Source organism: Pseudoliparis swirei, chromosome 17 (assembly GCF_029220125.1).
Source record: "Pseudoliparis swirei isolate HS2019 ecotype Mariana Trench chromosome 17, NWPU_hadal_v1, whole genome shotgun sequence".
Lineage (NCBI taxonomy): Eukaryota > Metazoa > Chordata > Actinopteri > Perciformes > Liparidae > Pseudoliparis > Pseudoliparis swirei.
In genome coordinates, this window is record NC_079404.1 from 22563198 (window position 1) to 22584594 (window position 21397).

Sequence of the window (21397 nt, forward strand, 5' to 3'; positions counted from 1 at the left end):
TATTTTTAAATGATTGCATGTTAAAACCCACTTTACGCAGACGACGTGCTGGACTCTGAAGCTCCGCCCACACGGCTGCCACAAGAGCGCCTGGTTGCTTGTTTATTAAAAGTGTATTAATACTGAACGTGTTGCGACAATGCACATCATCGGGTCCCACGCAATACACCCACCGGGTGTAAAGTGGATCATGTGAAACGGTTCTAGAGCTCTGCGAAGGACACACACACGCACACACACACACAAACACACACACACACACACACACACACACGCAGATTCTTTGATTTACAACAACCTGCTCTGAACATGTGCAGCAGCAGCTTCTTTGATATGTGATAATTGGAGATCTAAAGAATGATGATTCATACTAATCTCTGCAACTACACGATGTATTTAACCTCTAATCTTAACGGTAGTGTCCATTTCGTCCACTTGGGGGCAGCAAAAACAAACTGCGAACTGAACATTCCCGCCTTTTTAAAGCGTTTAACGTGGAGCGGACAGCTGCTTATTTACACATTCAGCAGACATGCAGCAACATCTGCATTCATCTGGAGTCGTGTTTTCACCTGATGAAAGGAAGTAAAACTTCTTTAGTCCTTTTTAATCTCTGGTTGGCTCTCCACAAACTCTTGAGGCGGAAAAACAACAAAACAGTGAATTTGAAAGAGGCTTCATAATTCAGTGAGTTATTGTCAAGTGCCTTTTTAATATGCGTATTGTTAATCAAAAAATAATTGGTTATAGCCCCGCTGTGTTTCTACCCTAAAGCCTCATCAAGAGTTGTTCTTTGTTGTTGTTGTTGTTGTTGTTGTTGTTGTAGTTGTTGTTGTTCCACTTGTAAGTGAGATGGTAACAAACACGTCCTTGTCTGTTCGGTAATAACCTCAAGGACGTTTTTGGAGTATTAACTGATGACGATGATGATGACACAAGTATTATAAGTATAAAGATAATCCCATTATGTTGCACATGCAACTGAAACAAGAAGCACCAGTTTAATATTTTAATTCCAATACTTGCTGTCTCTTCACATGATCCACTAATATTCTATTTTGATAAGACGAACTCGGTGTAATTCCTCCCTGTGTCCACTAGGTGGTGGTATAGGGAGAGATACAGGAGAACATTCCTGCCGACGGCTATGAGGCTCTACAACAGTTCACCTCTTGCCAGATCACCCTAACCCTTCTTATATTTGTGTTTTTTATTTTTATTTTTATTCTTGTGTGTTGCTGCTATTGGCTCGACAAATTTCCCCTTGGGGATTAATAAAGTATATATCTATCTATCTATCTATCTATTTCCCCCCACAGCTTCAGCCATGTGCAAACAACCTCTGCTTCAAACCCCTCCTCCCCGCCGTGTGTTTCTCTGAAGTGTCTCCCACCCCCCTGCTGATGTTGTACTTTTAGTTTTTTCCACATTTCGGAGCTCAACAGACGCTCGTCTCTCTCTGATGTCGGCGTGATGTCCTTTCAAAGCAGAGAATCCTGTAAGGACAGGTCTCTGGAGGGGACACGCCTTCCTGTTTGAGCTGACGGATCATTTCGGTTCAACATCCCCCCCTCCTCCACATCCCCCATGTACTGACTTTGATGTTAAGCTTTAAATCCCTGCAAGTAGAAAAGAAAAGAAAAAATACACATATAACCGACTCTGTGGGCATATTTGTTGAGGAGGAGGAACAAAGTGGCACAATGGGCAATATTTTAACTTCGTTGTCTCGCATTTCATGGGCTGGTATTTCCTCCCTGACATATCGCCGTGACATTTAATCTGACATTTAATCACTCACCTTTGAGCCTCAACCCGACATGAGCTAAATTCAAACAAGAGCCGACAAGATTCATCATACCTGTGAAAACGACACTTTAAAGGGTAGCGTTGGTCTTTTTCAACCTGGACCGTATTTACCAATGTGTTTGTGTCTAAGTGACTGATGGGGTGCAGCAATGAAGGGGGGGGGGCAACTCTAGACCCACATTCTAGCCTCTAGCAGCCGGATTATGTTGTCAGACACCCTACGCCTATTTGTCAATAAAGCGTCCCCTGCTTTATGGTCTGTGTGACTCTAAATGACCATAAAGTATAAATGATGACATCATGCTGTATAGAAGAAGACTTGAAACTAGAGACTGAGACATGAACTCATGTTTACAATGTTTACTGAGGGAATACATCAAGAGAGAAGTAGAGTCACTATATAGACTTCTATACAACCAGAGGAGTCGCCCCCTGGTGGTCAGGAGAGAGAATGCAGCTTTAACACATGAAGTATAGACTTCTATACAACCAGAGGAGTCGCCCCCTGGTGCGAGGCGACTCCTCTCGTGCAATGCAAGTTTTAAAACAACAAGACATGTACTTTACTACACACAGGAGATACCTGGCTTTATTTGTATCCATCCAGCATCCCGACATCCTTCTTTTGCAGACCTCTGCAGACTCATATGAAACGCAACTGATTCCATCAAAAGCAAACGTAACCCATGACATTTCCCCCGAATACACACAATACAGTTGGGTTTCATAGGAATATATATATATATATGTATTAGGAGGCAGGGCACACACACAACATAATAAAATAGATTCCTGGATGAAAAATACCAAAACACAATTCCCATGTTCCTCCCGGTGAGGACGGGTAATTACCGTAGAGGTGATTCAATGACACACGCGCGTATCACCGGCCGCATAACGTCTCTTCGTTTTATCTCTCAAAGACTTGACGAACAGAGGGAGACCGAACGGAGGAAGGAGGAAGATCCTGTGGTGACACCAGATGCGGCAGCGTTGAAAAGCTGTGAGAAGCGTTCCTTGAGCTCCTCTGAGGACTCATGTGCTGCTCTGCTGACACCTAGTGGTGACCTGCGGTACTGCACCCCGTCAGCCTCCCAGACCCCCAGAAGTGAAACAGTTCTCTTATCTCTCAGGTGCTTTATTCCGATCGTTACAATTTTTGACTTCACGTCTTTGATTTCTGTTTTCTGATTTAATTTTGTATTCTTTGATAATCATTTTAAATACCGATGTAGTCAAAAGCGTCCAATGCAGTTTAAATTTTTTTTATTGCCAAACAGGAATAGATGGATCAAATGTTTTCCATAAATTTAAGAATCAAAAACATGATTTCCTCAGTTCTATTTTGGTTTTACTCAATATGAAAACAATAAAGACTCAAAATTCTGTTTTTCTCTTCTTCAGATGACATTAAATACATAAATAATAACATATGTAGACATATATATGTGTATATATGTCTACATATCTATGTAGACATATATGTATATATATATATATATATATACATCAGTAACTGGATGTGTGTGTGTGTGTGTGTGAGCCCTCTGATGGACATTGTTTCCCTCACAATCCTTTTCTCTGCCAATTGTAATTGTCTAATTATTCATGGGTGGAGAGTTGTGTGTTTTTTTCCCACCACATCCCTCCAGTTATTAGCATCGAATCAAAAATCGTATCGACTCATCCGGCAGACTTATTGCCCCCTTTTAATAAAAAAATATCAATATAACAAGTCCCTCATTTTCTTTGGGGGGGGGGGGGGATCAATGGTTCTGCAACAAGATAGAAGCGACACACACACATCCAATTACACACCGTGACAGACGGCTTTGCTCTGGCCGGCGTGCACAAGGTCGTCTAGAGGTCGGCGCCAAAAGAAAACGCCTTCATTTCAGGAGCGTTTACAGTTGAGAGTGAACTAACTTATTTTTGTTTTTAGAGGACTTTGACTGCCCTGCTCTCTACTGGATCACCGGTAACGCCAACTACAAGAGTTTATTCCTCCACAATAAACAGAATTACGATTCAACTATTTAGCCTTTTACTTTCCTGCCTTTTCTTCTTTTTATTTTTAATTCAAAGCGCCCACATCGCCCACGTGGCTCAACATTTACTCTCACGTCCGGCTGATCTTATGACAGTTTGAGAAGCTTTTTACTTTAAATATATATTATTAGTGTGCGTGGCTGTGTCCTCACACGCTGGAGGGATTATCAGAGAAATTGGTGCAATTATTAATTATTAGGTGGAGTCACTGACACTGGCCTCTGATAAGACATTCATGGGGTGTGAGTGTGTGTGTGTGTGTGGCATCGGGGTCTGAGGGAATTCCCTCACCGCAGGATCAATGAAGTAATTATCGTGCTCATGCAGCAATTACAACCAGCGAGGATCATGGTCACGATGATTATCAAAGAGTGTGTGTGAGTGTGTGTGTGTCGGGGGGGGGGGGGGTCCCTTGGCAGAGAGCAGGGATGCAGGGATTAGTGGGTTATCATCGCTCTCTCGCTCCGTGGATTAGTTTCCCTTTATCTGCGGGGTCATCGGGGCTAGTGTCGCCTGACAGGACTACAAGTCCCAGGGTCAGCGGCGTCATGGCAACGTTGCTCGGCCTTCAGACTTCAAAAGGAGAGAGAGAGAGAAGCAACAATCTGGATTTACATTCCCTGACAATATGAATTATTAAAGGGTGTTTACTGTGTTTCTTAGTTACCCGTCGTAGGGTCTCTCCTTGGACAGACCTGAGGACACACACACACAGTGGCGTGCCGTGGGCCTGGGGCCTGGGCCTTCAGTGAGGTCCTACACAGTCCCACCTGAATTAATCCACCTCTTATTACTATCATTATGATGCCATGGCTCTAGACCAGGGCTGCTCAATACGTCGATCGCGGCGTAGTATTGGTAGATCGCATGACATTAAAAAAAATTGGCCCGCCCCCTTCATTTTCTCTATAGCACGTCTTTGTTCATTTATTAAACTAAACAGCCGTCTGATGTTGATCGTATCTACACAACAGCATGTCATTTCTCTCGGCTCTCCGTCTCGCGCTGCAGAATGCATCGGGACGGAGAAAAAGAAGAAGAAAAAAGTCACTTGCACTAGTTTGTTCACTAAACAGGGCATTGTCGCACCCAAAGCAGTTTCACCGTGATGATAAAGACATAACTATTCACTGAAAATAAAAGAAAGAAAACAAATAATTTGCAACATAGGCTATTTGCCATTTTATTTTGTGCCAAACATACAGACACATTGAATAACAAATAGAATGCATTGTATGCCTACTCACCAAAGACTGATTATTTGAACACAAAATCCATCCTTCTTTCTTTCCTCAAGAAGACTTCAATGACTCTGTTGTACAGTCTATCAAATTCAGTTTCCTAGTTCTGAGGTTCTGCATTTACCTGCCCATAGGCCCCGCCTCTCAATATTGGTAATCCAATCAAAAGACGTGCAGCACTCTGCCTGCTAGCTGGCTCCTGTGCCGGTTCCGGGGCCTTCTAGAAGGCCTAGAGGAGCCAACTCTAAAGCTGATTGGTTGACACAACATTGTCATTCCCATTCACTTGAAGCTACCAGCGCCCGCAATGTTGATTCTGAAGGCCTAAGGGCAGATTTTAGCCCCCTGGCAACACACGATGGCTGAATATGATTGGATAAAAGATCTAACGTAAAGACCAGCCCTCCAAATCTCAAGAGGAACGCTATGAAATTAAGAGAATAACTCTTACTCTGGGAAATAATTGAATCCATATTTGTGGGGAAATATATTTAGAAATATATATATTTTCTAGTGATGTTTAGGCCAGCAGAGAAGGCCTTGCTGGCCCTGACGGCCCGCCACTGCACACATACATACACACACATACACACATACTTATACACATGCACATACATACATACATACATACACACACATACACACACAGCTCATTTCAGACATTTAATCTCGAAGTTTGAGCCGTTTTGTTCGGCTTTTCCTCCACGTGGGACAGAAGAGTTGGAGGGAGAGAGAGAAGAGCTATACTTATATATTCATACTTTTATAGTTTATACATTTGAATAATTTTGCGATGCATCCTTATAAATGTGACAAATTGTCCCGTTTTCACATTGTTTATTAACGTTTAGTCAAGGACGTTTGAGAATTTTTTTATATTGTTTTATTTTTTCAATTTTAATAAATTTCACAGAAAAGCATTTTATTTTCATTTATAGCACAATATTTTAGCTTCATCCAGTTCAGGCTTTACTTCACACAAACATAAAACATTAATAATGTTTATACTATAGCGAAGGCAAAGTGATGTAATGGATATTAAAACAATAATAAGCCATCGGACTCGTGAGTTATGTATTTCAGGTCCTTATTTTCTTTCATTGCGTGACGATTGCGTCAGATTATTGTGTTAAGCCCCACCCCCTTTTCACCACGGCTGAACTTCTTTATCGGAGACGAACTTCCCGTGTGGCGCCGTGGCGCCGGGCGGCAGCAGCGCCAGGTACACGGGCGTCACGGCGCCCTCCTCCGGGGACTTGGGGGCTTTGTCGCCCGCCATGTCGGTGCGGACCCAACCGGGACAGCAGGCGTTCACCAACACCTGGAGGTCATGAGGGGTCAGGCAGGTGTTCCTCTATGTGATGATGTCATCGTTACAGAACTTTAGGGGCATTGAAGGATTTTATGTTTCTTAGTTACCCCGTCGTTTGGTCTCTCCTTGGACAGACGGCGAGCATGGATCATAGACAGGACCTGAGGACACACACACACACACACATACACACACATACACATACACAAACATACATATACACACACATACATATACACACACACACATCCACACACAAACATACATATACACACACACACACATCCACACAAACATACACACACATACACACACACATACACAAACATACATATACACACATCCACACACAAACATACATATACACACAGACATATACACACACACACGCAGATACACACACACAAACATACATATACACACACACACACATCCACACAAACATACACACACACAAATATACATATACACACACACATACATATACACACACATTCATATACACACACATACATATACACATATATATACACATATATATACACATATATATACACATATACACATACATATACACACACATTCATATACACACACATACATATACACACACGCAGATACACACACACACATATACACACACCCACGCAGATACACACACAAACATACATATACACACACACACACATATACACACACACGCAGATACACACACATACATATACACACACACGCAGATACACACACACACAAACATACATATACACACACGCAGATACACACACACAAACATACATATACACGCAGATACACACACACATACACGCAGATACACACACACATACATATACACGCAGATACACACACACACAAACATATATATACACACACACACATACACACACACGCAGATACACACACACACAAACATATACACGCAGATACACACACACATACATATACACACATACACGCAGATACACACACACATACGCAGATACACAAACATACATATACACACACATACACACATACACGCAGATACACACACACACAAGCATACATATACACGCAGATACACACACACATACATATACACACATACACACACACAAACATACATATACACACACACACATACATATACACACACGCAGATACACACACACACACACGCAAATACACACACACACAAACATACATATACACGCAGATACACACATACAAACATACATATACACATACACGCAGATACACACACACAAACATACATATACACGCAGATACACACACACATACATATACACACATACACGCAGATACACACACACAAACATACATATACACACACACACAGATACACAAACATACATATACACACACACACGCAGATACACACACACAAGCATACATATACACACACACAAACATACATATACACACAAACATACATATACACGCAGATACACACACATACATATACACACATACACGCAGACACACACACACACAAACATACATATACACACACACACATGCAGATACACACACACACAAACATACATATACACACACACACACATATACACACACACACACATACACGCAGATACACACAAACATACATATACACACACACGCATACACACACACACATATACACACACACACGCACGTACATTCAGACACACATACACACACACACATATACACACAGACACACACATGTGTACATATGTGTGTATGTATACACGCATATATACACACATATGTACACATTTATAACACACATGCATACACACACATATACAAACATATAAATATACAGACACACACACACATGAATAATTAGTCTCTCTGAAAGGGAATCTGGTATTTCTGTATTTCTCTCTCTCTCTCTCAGTGTCTCTCTCTCTCTCTCTGTGTCTCTCTCTGTGTCTCTCTCTCTCTCTCTCTCTCTCTCTCGGTACCGTGAGTCCGGTCTTGGACGTCCCGTAGGCCGTGTCGGGCCAGCCTCCCTTGGCGTGCTCGCCCCTCTTGGCCTGCTCCACAAACTGCTCCATCAGCCCCACCAGCTCCTCCTCCGTGATGTCGTCGCTACGGAAACGCTGCTGCAGGGCCGGAGAGCACTTGTTCAACGCCCGGACCCCCACGAAGCTGGAGACGTTCACCACGCGGCCTACACACACGCGTATACACACACACACACACACACGTTAATAGAAACACATACACGTAAATACACACACACACGCGTATACACACACACGTTAATACATACACATACACGCGTATACACACACGTTAATACATACACATACACACACACGTAAATACACACATTCACTCGTAAATACACGCACACACACACGGGCGTAAATACACACACACACATATATATATTTATACACACACATACATACGTACACAGACATATATATACAAATATACACACACACACACATATATATATTTATACACACACACACATTTATACAAACACAGATTATTTTTTTAAATATTCAAATTCACATTTGAACCATTTTCCCTTCATCAGTGAACAATGTGAATTATTTCTTAGTTTAAGAAACAAAGCACCGAGCTGCAGACCCGGCCCGGTTCCGTGTCCTCGTCCCCGGCCCGGTTCCGTGTCCCCGTTACCTTTGGCTTTGACGAGCGGCAGGAAGTGGGTCAGCATGTCTCTGGTGGCGAAGAAGTTGGTCTTCAGGGTCACCTCGGCCTGCACGGCGAATGGAGACGTGTCTGCATCTGAAGGGGCGGCAACAAGAGGTGATGTCATCAACGCCGCCTCCTCATTGGACGTCGCGGCGATAAAATAATTTTATGCATTTAGGGGATTAAAACTTTTAAAATGTCCGAATTAAATGCACTTAATGTGTTATTATTTGTTTGCGATCAATTATTTGTTATACATACATATACAAAATAATATAGATATATATATATATTATAGACTGTACAAACACACAGTATGATTTGAATACTTGATGCTTCGGCTTCTCTTTTCACACCAGTATTCTGTATTATTTGTCTAGAGTATTCGTGAGTTAATATTAGTAATAATATATATATATATTTTAACGTAATGGCGAGCCCCTACCTTTGAATGCTATCCCAGCATTGTTCACCAGGACGTCCACCCCTCCGTACTTCTCTTTGAAGTAAGCGGCGGCGGCGGTGATGCTCTGCAGGTCGTTGATGTCCAGCTGGTGGAACTTGGGCTTCAGCCCGTCGGCGACCAGAGACGCCGTCGTCGCCTCGCCGCGGCCGCTGCAAGAAGCGGAGCAAGTTTGAATTAATTTTCACTTTCAACGGGACTAATGCGTCATAAAAACCTCCTTTCCATAAGATAAGTTCCCCAGAACATAAACACAAATGTAATTGATGTCAAAAAGAGAAAAAGATTATGAATTATATATATATATATCTATCTTTCTATATATATACATATGGAAACAAATCTATATTATCTATATATATACACATGTATGTATGTAAAATCTCTATAGATATTTTTCTCATATATATATATACACCTGGTGAACAAAATGGAAGAAAAGTATATATACAGGACTGTCTCAGAAAATTAGAATATTGTGATGAAGTTCTTTATTTTCTGTAATGCAATTAAAAAAACAAAAATGTAATGCATTCTGGATTCATTACAAATCAACTGAAATATTGCAAGCCTTTTATTCTGATTTATTGCTGATTATGGCTTACAGCTTAAGAAAACTCAAATATCCTATCTCTAAATATTAGAATATCATGAAAAAGTATACTAGTAGGGTATTAAACAAATCACTTGAATTGTCTAATTAACTCGAAACACCTGCAAGGGTTTCCTGAGCCTTGACAAACACTCAGCTGTTATAAATCTTTTTTTTTACTTGGTCTGAGGAAATATTAAAATTTTATGAGATAGGATTTTAGAGTTTTCTTAAGCTGTAAGCCATAATCAGCAATATTAAAAGAATAAAAGGCTTGCAATATTTCAGTTGATTTGTAATGAATCCAGAATGCATTACATTTTTGTTTTTTTAATTGCATTACAGAAAATAAAGAACTTTATCACAATATTCTAATTTTCTGAGACAGTCCTGTATATATATATGTATAGATTTATATATCGATTTTTAAAATATATATATATAGATTTTTTCCCTTTTGTATTTATTGTATTAGTATTATTATATATTATTGTTTTTTGTATAATTTAAAAAAATAGTTCATTATTGTCTGACAACCCTAACTTGTGTATCTGTGTATAATATTATGTGGATATATCTAAATTAATAAAAATGTAAGTGACAAAAAAAAAAGGCTTATATTGTGTGTGTGTGTGTGTGTGTGTGTGTGTGTGTGTTTCTCCACATGCTACAACAAATAGTTATTCAGGTGTGTGTTGCCGGGCGAGATACCCACACGTCTCTGGCGGTGATGTAAACGTCTCCGTCGTACTGCTTGCAGAGCGCCCGGATGATGGCCAGGCCGATGCCCTTGTTGCTCCCCGTAACCACGGCGACCTTGGTAGTGGACATGTCTGTTCAACGGGGAGACGTCATGGGATAAGCGGGAAAAGAAAACGCAAGTATTAAAATGTAAAAGAATTAATAAAAATGTTACAGGCATGTGGGAAAAGATTTGAAAAAAAAGATTTTGCTGATTTACGGGTGACAATGACGTCTTTATGATGACGTAATAAATCTAGCCCAACGAGCTTAACGTTAAACACACACATCTGTCAGTCACGAAAGGGGCGGGGCCTATATGAACTCCACCTGAAATACACAAAGGGATAAGATTCAAAAGGGATACGATTTGCTGAGTCATGGTGACAACTTCAGAAAAGACGGAGGGGGGGGGGGGGGGTGCAGCACATTGTTTTAAAAAAAAGTTTTCTACAATCTGATGCAGCTGGAAATAAGAAAGACTGATTTGGGAGCATTTGATTACACATTTGATTTACTCTGATATAGAAATAAAGAAACTTTTATTGATCCCGTTGAGGACATTCTTCTCTGAATTTGACCCCTTCTTTGTTATTAAGAATCAGTGGGCTGCAGTGAAAACATTACATTTAACAAACAAACAATAATATTTAATTTAATATAAGTCATTCCAAGTGGGAGCCTATCCTGTGAACTTCTGCATATTCACTGATCAATATTTTAAAATTAATTGATAGTATTTTTTTCCTTTTTATGTATTTCTGTTTTTAGTTTTTGTTATGCCCAAAAAGACAAAATATGTAAAAACACTCTTGGTAATACATCTGATAATATAAATAAAATAAATAAATATAAATAAAACGTTTAAATTGTAACAAAAGGAGGTGAGACAGCAACAGCTTCAGCTTCTTCTTCTTTTTCTTTTATATAAAAAAAGATTAAATAAATAAATCCCCAAATAACGCTGAAGTGAATTAAGGAGTGAAACCTGCGTCGTAACGAACTTCTGTGACCTTTCGTCCAGATACACACCTTGAACGTTGCACCGTTTTTACAAAGATTAATGCAACACAGGTGTGCAGCAGCAACGTTACATAACTCGTAATTTAATGCATTAAGTACAATAAAAAGTGCAATTGCCTGTTTTTGTATTTGAGCTTTTGGACTTTTTTCCAAATAGCGTTGCGTAACAAAGACGTTTCAGTTCGTAGACCGAGACGTTTTTAAAACAATAGCAGACACTAAATACACATTTGCGTTTGCAGCACGTGTCTAACTCGTCGGTAGTCTGGAGGTTTCTTACTTTGAGCTGTTGGCGTCGCGGTGTTGAAGCTGCAGAGAGAAGCGAAGCGTCCAGGGAACTCACATGACACCAAAAAGGGGGACGGAAGTTGGCGGTTTGCGGCGCAGCGCTACTGCGCATACCCGGAAACAAAACAAGTGGACCACGTGAGGTTGACCCGAGGAGCAGCCGGAGAGGATCGGGACTTCACAGAAATGAGAATAATACCTCGGTATTGTGCTTTGTGCTTGTTTATTACCACCTTATTATTAAATATTGTACTATTATGTGCGCCCTTGCTCATTGTGTCCTGCAGAGGGCAATGTTGTCTACAGTGCGTCCAGGACGTGACGTCACTGACCCTATATCCTGACTCCATGTGACTAAAATTAATTATGAAACCGGAGCAGAAGGCAGCAGTATTCGCGCATCTGTCATGCCACGAACGGAGGTAAATAAACTATGCCTATTGAAAGGCTAAAGAAAGCCTTCTACTCTTCTAAGTTCTGTTAAATCTCCACCGCAAACGCACGAAGCTTAACACTTATAACCGTTATTAGGCGCGTAATAACACATGTAATACTTCAAATTACGGTTTTTATGTTTGCGTTGTAATTATTTAGTTTTTGAATGGGTTAGCATAAGTACACTGAATACATTAATATATATAAATATATATATATCAGAGCTACCAACTCTCACGGTTTCGCCGTGTGACACACGCTTTTGCATGTTTTCACGCTCTCACGCCACGCAACCAATTTCTCACTGCAAAAGAAATTCTGATTTTGGGCCGAGGCGTGTTGGTTTCTTTTCAAACTCCGCGACGATAGATGGCGCTAAGGAGCGCATCTAAAAACATATTCGCTGCATAGACATCCTATTTACCCCAAAGAGTCCTGAAGTTAGCAACAGAAGAAGATTTTCAAACAGACACAACGAGCAGAGACTACGGTGTGTTAATGCAGGGCTCTCAAGTGTCACGCATTGAGCGTGACAGTCACGCATTTCTGTCTTACGTCACGCACTCCCGCCACACATCGTATTTCTGAAAAAACTCTCGGCTATTTAATGTTTTAATGTGCCGCAGCGCGCCAACATGAGCCGCGCTGCCCTCACCGTGGAGGAATCAAGCGCTCCCCTGGAGTTCTGCTGTGAGGAGCCACTTATCAGCCAATCAAAAAAAAGAAATGGGCTACACAATAGCCAATCAGAAAAAAACGTATCTGTTGTATCCGGGTAAGATTTCATCCAGCAATCAATGAAAATAAAGCATCCTGGATAGATATGTCACTCTTGCCTGTCTTCAAAACTTAAGAGCCCTGTTAATGACATGTGGTTCAATTAAGTTCTCACTCTCTTAAACTTTAAATCTTGAAATAATTCGTTGTGTTTGTGCGTGTGATTTTGTGTGGTGATGTAAACTCAGCTGTCATAACAAGCAGCAGGAGAGCACCTTGTTAACCTCTTGGTATCCTGCATGCTCAACACATCAGAGCATTGTTTGTTAAGGCTGCCCAAAGACACTTATCACTTTATTTGCAGGCCTAGGAAAAGGACCCTCTCAAATTTTTTTCAAACAGCACTTTGAACAAGTAGCCTAAGATGTATTATAAAGAATTTAACATAAAGACAGGACATTTGTGCAATAGAATTAGGCATGTTTTTGTAAATGAGAGTAGAGTTATTAATTTGTTTTAAAATTCTTTAAGGTAGCAAAGATGCCTCGTAAAAGACCTTTGCCAGGCCAGAATGCAGGGTACAACATGGGTACAACGTGGGTACAACGCCACATTAATTCAAATTTCCTGATGACCAAATGTTGTAGAAAGAGTTGTGAAATACTGTGTGTTTGTGTCAATGTGTGTGTTTGTGGTCCAGGTGGGGCCAGGTGGGCTCATGAGGGGTCGTGGCCATCGGGCTGGACGGGCGGCGAGGAAGAGGAGGCAGAAACGAGAAGGCGTCGTCCAGTCGGGTATGAGCCAATCCAACGGCTCCGTTTCCTTCCTCTGTGCCGGAGGCCGCTCCTGCACCGACGGGTGTGTGTCTCTCTCTCCTCAGTGTCTCTGGGTCATCAGCTGCAGTACGTGAGGCTGATGAAGTTTCTTCGCCAGCGGGGGTTCACCTCCACGCTGCTGCAGCCGGCGCTCTTCACAGGTACGACTCTGGAGTCCTACTGGGATCCACTGGAGTAGCCAATCAGCTTCTCTTTCACTGCACTCCACCTGTGTGTCATAATCTGATCGATGGATCGAACGACTCTACCAATAAAATAAATACAAAAGGGAAAAAATAATATCTCTCTCTCTTTCTATTTTATATATATATATATATACAAATGTATTTAAAAAACAATAATATATAATATTACGAATAATATAAATACAAAAGGGAAAAAATAATCAAATATATATTACTCTCTTTCTTTATTGATATATATATAGAGTCATGTATTTAAAAAACACTAATATATAATAATAATAAAATAAATACAAAAGGAAAAAAATTACATATACTGTACATGAAATCAAAACAAATATATGAATATATATCTTTCTATATATTTATATACAGAAATATATATATTTATAAATATAATTTGTATTATTATTTTTATTTTTTCCCCTACATATAAATATATATATATATATGTGATAAAATAATAATAATAATAAAAATCTATATATATCTGACAACCCTAACTTGTGTATCTGTGTATAATATAATGTGGATATATCATATCTAAATTAATGAAAATGTAAGTGACAAAAAAAGAAACGGCTTATATTTAACGTTTAGGGGTGTGTGTGTGTGTGTACGTCTATGTTTGCTGCATCTTTCGCATTCACAGAAACGGGGAGAGGACTTCAAGCCCTCCAGAGCATAAAGGTGAGTCTGAGTGAACACAGTGTTTACCTCCGTCCTAGAAAAGACAATCACAGATTGTTCTCCTTTTATTGACGCGGCTTTATGACGCCTCGAGGCAAATACGGAAAACTGGACATCCAATCAGACTCCTCAATTTAATCAGTTGTGTAATATTTCCGTTGACCTTTCAGTTTGATTTTGTTTCTGTCATTCATTAATTTATTATATGTATATATATATTTATATATTTATATATAGCCGGGCCAGCTGATCATTTCTCTGCCAGAGTCGTGTCTCCTCACCACCTCCACTGTCCTGGACAGCTACCTGGGACCGTACATCACCAGGTAAACTGGGGACGCATTCAGGGACACGTGAAAAACCTCCGTCTTTATCAGCATTTTTCATCTATTTTGCATTTTCAGAAAAAAAGGAGCAATCTTCGATATTTAAATAAATAAACACAACAGAACAATACATCAGTATCCGTCGTCGAGTCCACAGCGAGTACTCATGCCGACCTCCACATACATGTACACACACACACACACACAACCATCTATATCCACATACATGAACATCTACACCAACGAATGCCCAGACACACACACAAACACATACACACACCCAGTGAAAACCCCCGCCCACACACACACACACACACACAGTCTGTATCGACATAAATGAACATTTACGGCAACAAATGCCCACACACACACACACACGCACACAAACACACACACAATGAGGAGGGGGGGATGGACTGATATATGGACATATATATATATATTTATTTTTATATATATATATATGTATATAGATATATACATATATATATATATAGATTTATAAATATATATATCTATATATATAGAGAGAGAGAGAAATTCATATAAAGACACACACATACACACATGTAGATATATATATACACTACCGTTCAAAAGTTTGGGGTCATCCAGACAATTTCGTGTCTTCCATGAAAACTCACTTTTATTTCTCAAATGAATTGAAAATTGAATATAAAATATAGTCAAGACATTGTCAAGGTTATAAATAATGATTAATATTTGAAGTATTAATTTTGTTCTTCAAACTTCAAGCTCAAAGGAAGGCCAGTTGTATAGCTTATATCACCAGCATAACTGTTTTCAGCTGTGCTAACATAATTGCACAAGGGTTTTCAAATCAGACATTAGTCTTCTAAGGCGATTAGCAAACACAATGTACCATTAGAACACTGGAGTGATAGTTGATGGAAATGGGCCTCTCTACACCTCTGGAGATATTTCATTAGAAACCAGACATTTCCACCTAGAATAGTCATTTACCACATTAACAATGTATAGTGTGTATTTCTGATTAATGTTATCTTTATTGAAAAAACAGTGCTTTTCTTTGAAAAATAAAGACATTTCTAAGTGACCCCAAACTTTTGAACAGTAGTGTATATGTGTATACAGGACTGTCTCAGAAAATTAGAATATTGTGATAAAGTTCTTTATTTTCTGTAATGCAATTAAAAAAACAAAAATGTCATGCATTCTGGATTCATTACAAATCAACTGAAATATTGCAAGCCTTTTATTCTTTTAATATTGCTGATTATGGCTTACAGCTTAAGAAAACTCTAAAATCCTATCTCAATACATTTTAATATTTCCTCAGACCAAGTAAAAAAAAAGATTTATAACAGCTGAGTGTTTGTCAAGGCTCAGGAAACCCTTGCAGGTGTTTCGAGTTAATTAGACAATTCAAGTGATTTGTTTAATACCCTACTAGTATACTTTTTCATGATATTCTAATATTTAGAGATAGGATATTTGAGTTTTCTTAAGCTGTAAGCCATAATCAGCAATATTAAAAGAATAAAAGGCTTGCAATATTTCAGTTGATTTGTAATGAATCCAGAATGCATGACATTTTTGTTTATTTAATTGCATTACAGAAAATAAAGAACTTCATCACAATATTCTAATTTTCTGAGACAGTCCTGTATATATATGCTTGTATATGTGTATATATATATATACACATATACACGCACGTATATACTCACTTATCCTCAGATAAATATTTAGGCGTCACACATTTTAATTGTCACTGTTTTTCGTCCCCCAGCTGGAAGCCCCGCCTCTCTCCCCTGTTGGCGCTCTGCGTCTTCCTGGTGTGCGAGCGCCACCTGGGGGAGGCCGCCGATTGGTTCCCCTACGTCGCCGCGCTGCCCGCCGCTTACACCTGCCCCGCCTACTTCGCCGGCGACGTCGTGGCGCTGCTGCCGAGCGGCCTGCGGCGGCGGGCCTCGGAACAGAGGGGGGCGGTGCGAGAGATCCACTCGTCCAATCAGGAGTTCTTCAGGTGGGACGTGAGAGGAGGAGCCAGATTAGAACCAGCAGGGCGGAGTTTAAGACGTATTGCGCAACCTTACTTCATTTTAGCTTCATAGTGCAGATGGATAAAATCTCAAATGAGGTCATTTCTCCACATTTCTTTTATTTGTATTTCTATATTATTTCTGCTTTGAATTCATCCCGGTACACATACACTTCTTCAGAAAGACGTCGATAGAAAGAAGTCGTTCCTCTTCCTGAACAATGTGTCTTCATCCAGATCGCTGCAGCCAATCCTGAGCCAGCCCGCGGGCCAGGTGATGACTTATGAAGCGTTGAGGTATGCACACACACACACACATACACACACACACACGCACACAAACACACACACGCGCACACACACGCACACACACCTAAAAGTATAAGGTGTTTGTGGATAATATAAGTCTTCTTTTTTTTGTCACTTACATTTATATGAATTTAGATATATCGACATTATATTATATACACATACACAAGTTTAAGTGTTTGTATATTATATATATATACAGGACTGTCTCAGAAAATTAGAATATTGTGATGAAGTTCTTTATTTTCTGTAATGCAATTAAAAAAACAAAAATGTCATGCATTCTGGATTCATTACAAATCAACTGAAATATTGCAAGCCTTTCATTCTTTTAATATTGCTGATTATGGCTTACAGCTTAAGAAAACTCAAATATCCTATCTCCAAATATTAGAATATCATGAAAAAGTATACTAGTAGGGTATTAAACAAATCACTTGAATTGTCTAATTAACTCGAAACACCTGCAAGGGTTTCCTGAGCCTTGACAAACACTCAGCTGTTATAAATCTTTTTTTTAACTTGGTCTGAGGAAATATTAAAATTTTATGAGATAGGATTTTAGAGTTTTCTTAAGCTGTAAGCCATAATCAGCAATATTAAAAGAATAAAAGGCTTGCAATATTTCAGTTGATTTGTAATGAATCCAGAATGCATGACATTTTTGTTTTTTTAATTGCATTACAGAAAATAAAGAACTTTATCACAATATTCTAATTTTCTGAGACAGTCCTGTATGTATATATACTGTATATATTATGTGTACATATATTATATGTGTATATGTGTGTGTTTATATATATATGTGTATGTATATATATATGTGTATATATATATTATATATGTATATGTGTGTATATATATATATATATATGTGTGTATGTATATGTATATGTGTGTATATACATCTATATATATGTGTATATATATATATATATGTGTGTGTGTGTGTACATATATTGTTATGACCCCCCCCCCCAGGTGGGCGTGGTGTAGTGTCAACACGCGCTCCGTCTTCATGTCCCACCCTCCCAACGACTCTCTCTCCGGGCCCGATGTTTACGCCTTGGCTCCCTTCCTCGACCTCCTCAACCACCGGCCTGACGTGCAAGTCAGGACCTCTTCTGATTGGACCGTTGGAAAGATGCACGAGCCAATCATAAGTTGACTCCATTCTCTCTCTCTTTCTCTTTCTTACTTTTCCTCTCAGGTAAAAGCAAGTTTCAACGGCGTGACCCGGTGTTATGAGATCCGCAGCGTGTCCGGGACGCTCCGCTACCAGCAGGCCTTCATCAACTACGGTTCCCATGACAACCAGCGCCTGATGCTGGAGTACGGATTCGTCGCCCCCGGCAACCCCGACAGGGTGGTCTACGTGGACGCAGGTGAACCACGGCCATCATCACCTTGAAGGCGTCCCCGGTTCATGTCTGGTTGCCTTTGTGAATGTTGTTGTTGTTGTTGTTGTTGAATGAATGAGTGTGTTTCACTGCGGTCCCTCAGATCTCCTCTGTGACGTCTTACGAGGCGACGAGGGTCTGGATCAGAAGATCAAGTTCCTCAAACAGAACAAGTTTCTTCAGTAAGACATTCTACGTGGTGATAAGCTTGTTATAATCTGGTTATAAGGTTAGCTTGTATTTTATTTTGAAGGAACCAGGAAGTGGATGTTAAAGGAAGTCCTCGACAGGTTTTGTGTCCAGCGGCAGAGTAACGTTGTGTCCGGTCTTTGTGCTAAGATCTTAAACCCTTTGATGTTCCCCTCCTTCCTCAGTGACCTCACCGTGACCTCCGACGGGCCGAGCTGGAGGCTGACGACGGCGCTGAGACTGCTGGCCCTCCCTCAGACACTTTAGTAAGAACACACACACACACTCATTCATAGACACACACATATAGATACACACACATACATATATAGATATACATATTCACGTGCATACATACAGACACACACATACATGTAAACATAAACATATACACACATACACTCAATCATATACACACACACGTAAACATACATACACACACATGTTCAGACATACACACATACACAAATACATACACACATAAATAAACACACACATATACACACGCGCACACACACATACACTCATTCACAAACACACACATACACGTAAACATTCACACACATATACATACACACACACATATACACACATACACACACATATTCACAGACATACACATAGATACACACACTCACACGTAAACATTCACACACATACAGTATACATACACACATACATATACACACGCGCACACACACATACACGTATTTACACATACACACACATATTCACAGACATACACATACACACATTCACATACACAAATACATACACACATAAATAAACACACACATATACACGCACACACATACTCATTCACATACACACACATACACGTAAACACACATACACGTAAACATTCACACACATACACACATACACACACATATTCACAGACATACACATAGATACACACTCACTCACACACATACGTAAACATTCACACACATATACATACACACATACATATACACACGCGCACACACACATACACGTAAACATTCACACACATATACATACACACACATATACACACACACACAGTCCTCAGTAGCCGTGTGGGGTTTCCGTAGCCACCTCTGGAAGGCCGTGTTGCTCGGCCAGGTGCCGTGTGAGGAGAGAGAGGAGTGGAGCGTCCAGACAGCCAAGACGCTCTGTCAGCGACTCCTCCAAGACGCGCACGCCGCTCTGGATAAGGTGTGTGTACACACACACACACACACACACACACCAAGCTGCAACTGGACCAGATGTTATTCTGAACGTCTCAGATCTGCCAGCTCCTCCTGCGGTGCGAGCAGCCGGTCAGGGAGCAGCTCCACGTGGTCAAGTCCCTCCGACAGGAGGAGAGGTGCATTCTGGGAAGCTGCCTCGAGGCACTGGAAGGCCCGGCGAGACACGACAACACTCCGACCTGACGCCGACGCCCGATTGGCTGAGCTCGTTTCTCGGCCTCCTCCGGCTGAAGACCCGGAAATCCATCCCGGCGCTCCTTCTTCTCCGCTCAATTACCCAAGATGCATCAGGAGGCTTTCTATCCCTGCTTTTTCCGCTCGTACCTTCCTTGGAGAAACAGTACAGTTTCAAGTGACATCACAATTTAAAGTGACAGTACAGTTTAAAGCAGGGGTCAGGAACCTTTTTGACTGGGAGAGCCATAAAAGCCAAATATATTTCATTGAGAGCCATATCGTATTTTTAACGTATAATAAATGAAATATGTCTTGCTTTTAATGCGACTTCTGGTGCTGCATGACGCTACAGGGGGAGCGAGACGGCGAGCGGAGAAGTGTTAACGCGGCACGTAGAGACGACCAACAGACGTTTAGTTTAATAGAAGAACAAAGACGTCTTTAAGAAAAATTACTTCTGCTGTAATCTGGCGCGATAGAGAAAATTACAGGGGGGCGGCAGGAGATTTATTTATTTTTCAACTCAAAATTGTCTGGGAGCCATATGCCGTCACCGAAAGAGCCTTATATGGCTCGCGAGCCATAGGTTCCCGACCCCTGGTTTAAAGTGACAGTACAATTTAAAGTGAAAGTACAGTTCCCGATCATTTTAGTTTGAGACTCGAGTAATTATGACAC

At 40.4% G+C, this 21397-nt stretch overlaps 2 protein-coding genes across 8 annotated transcripts; one reads left to right on the forward strand and one right to left on the reverse strand.

Moving 5' to 3' along the window:
- Positions 1 to 5965: 5965 nt before the first annotated feature.
- cbr1 (carbonyl reductase 1) lies at positions 5966 to 12292 on the reverse strand. Its single transcript, XM_056435193.1, has 7 exons — positions 12187 to 12292; positions 10858 to 10975; positions 9533 to 9702; positions 9073 to 9180; positions 8382 to 8590; positions 6519 to 6572; positions 5966 to 6420 (listed from the first exon to the last, which is right to left on the reverse strand). Exons 2-7 carry the CDS (start codon positions 10971 to 10973, stop codon positions 6247 to 6249), a joined length of 831 nt encoding a protein of 276 aa, XP_056291168.1. The 5' UTR covers positions 10974 to 10975; positions 12187 to 12292; the 3' UTR covers positions 5966 to 6246.
- Positions 12293 to 12326: 34 nt separating this feature from the next.
- setd4 (SET domain containing 4) lies at positions 12327 to 20985 on the forward strand. 7 transcript variants are annotated; one of them, XM_056435186.1, is made up of 14 exons: positions 12327 to 12397; positions 13878 to 13942; positions 14057 to 14140; positions 14227 to 14322; positions 15017 to 15054; positions 15292 to 15380; positions 17155 to 17391; positions 17644 to 17703; positions 18697 to 18826; positions 18926 to 19100; positions 19219 to 19297; positions 19490 to 19570; positions 20381 to 20504; positions 20579 to 20985. In XM_056435186.1, the coding sequence occupies exons 2-14, from the start codon at positions 13918 to 13920 to the stop codon at positions 20723 to 20725; spliced, it is 1365 nt and encodes a 454-aa protein (XP_056291161.1). In that variant the 5' UTR covers positions 12327 to 12397; positions 13878 to 13917; the 3' UTR covers positions 20726 to 20985. The 7 variants fall into 7 exon arrangements, with proteins under 7 accessions (XP_056291161.1, XP_056291165.1, XP_056291162.1 ...); XM_056435190.1 differs by having other exon boundaries at positions 12328 to 12397; positions 14047 to 14140; XM_056435187.1 differs by having other exon boundaries at positions 12353 to 12397; positions 13882 to 13942.
- The last annotated feature ends 412 nt before the right edge of the window (positions 20986 to 21397 follow it).

Bases quoted from the DNA above. Each gene is read 5' to 3' on its own strand.
- setd4 (XM_056435186.1), top strand. From the start codon at position 13,918: ATGCAGGGTACAACATGGGTACAAC. The intron at 17,704-18,696 runs GTATGCACACAC...CCCCCCCCCCAG, and splicing joins ATGACTTATGAAGCGTTGAG to GTGGGCGTGGTGTAGTGTCA. The intron at 19,571-20,380 runs GTAAGAACACAC...GGGTTTCCGTAG, and splicing joins GCCCTCCCTCAGACACTTTA to CCACCTCTGGAAGGCCGTGT.
- cbr1 (XM_056435193.1), bottom strand. From the start codon at position 10,973: ATGTCCACTACCAAGGTCGCCGTGGTTACGGGGAGCAACAAGGGCATC. The intron at 9,703-10,857 runs GTGGGTATCTCG...CGCTTCTTGCAG, and splicing joins TACATCACCGCCAGAGACGT to CGGCCGCGGCGAGGCGACGA. The intron at 8,591-9,072 runs GTAACGGGGACA...GCGTGTGTGTAG, and splicing joins GCCGCTCGTCAAAGCCAAAG to GCCGCGTGGTGAACGTCTCC.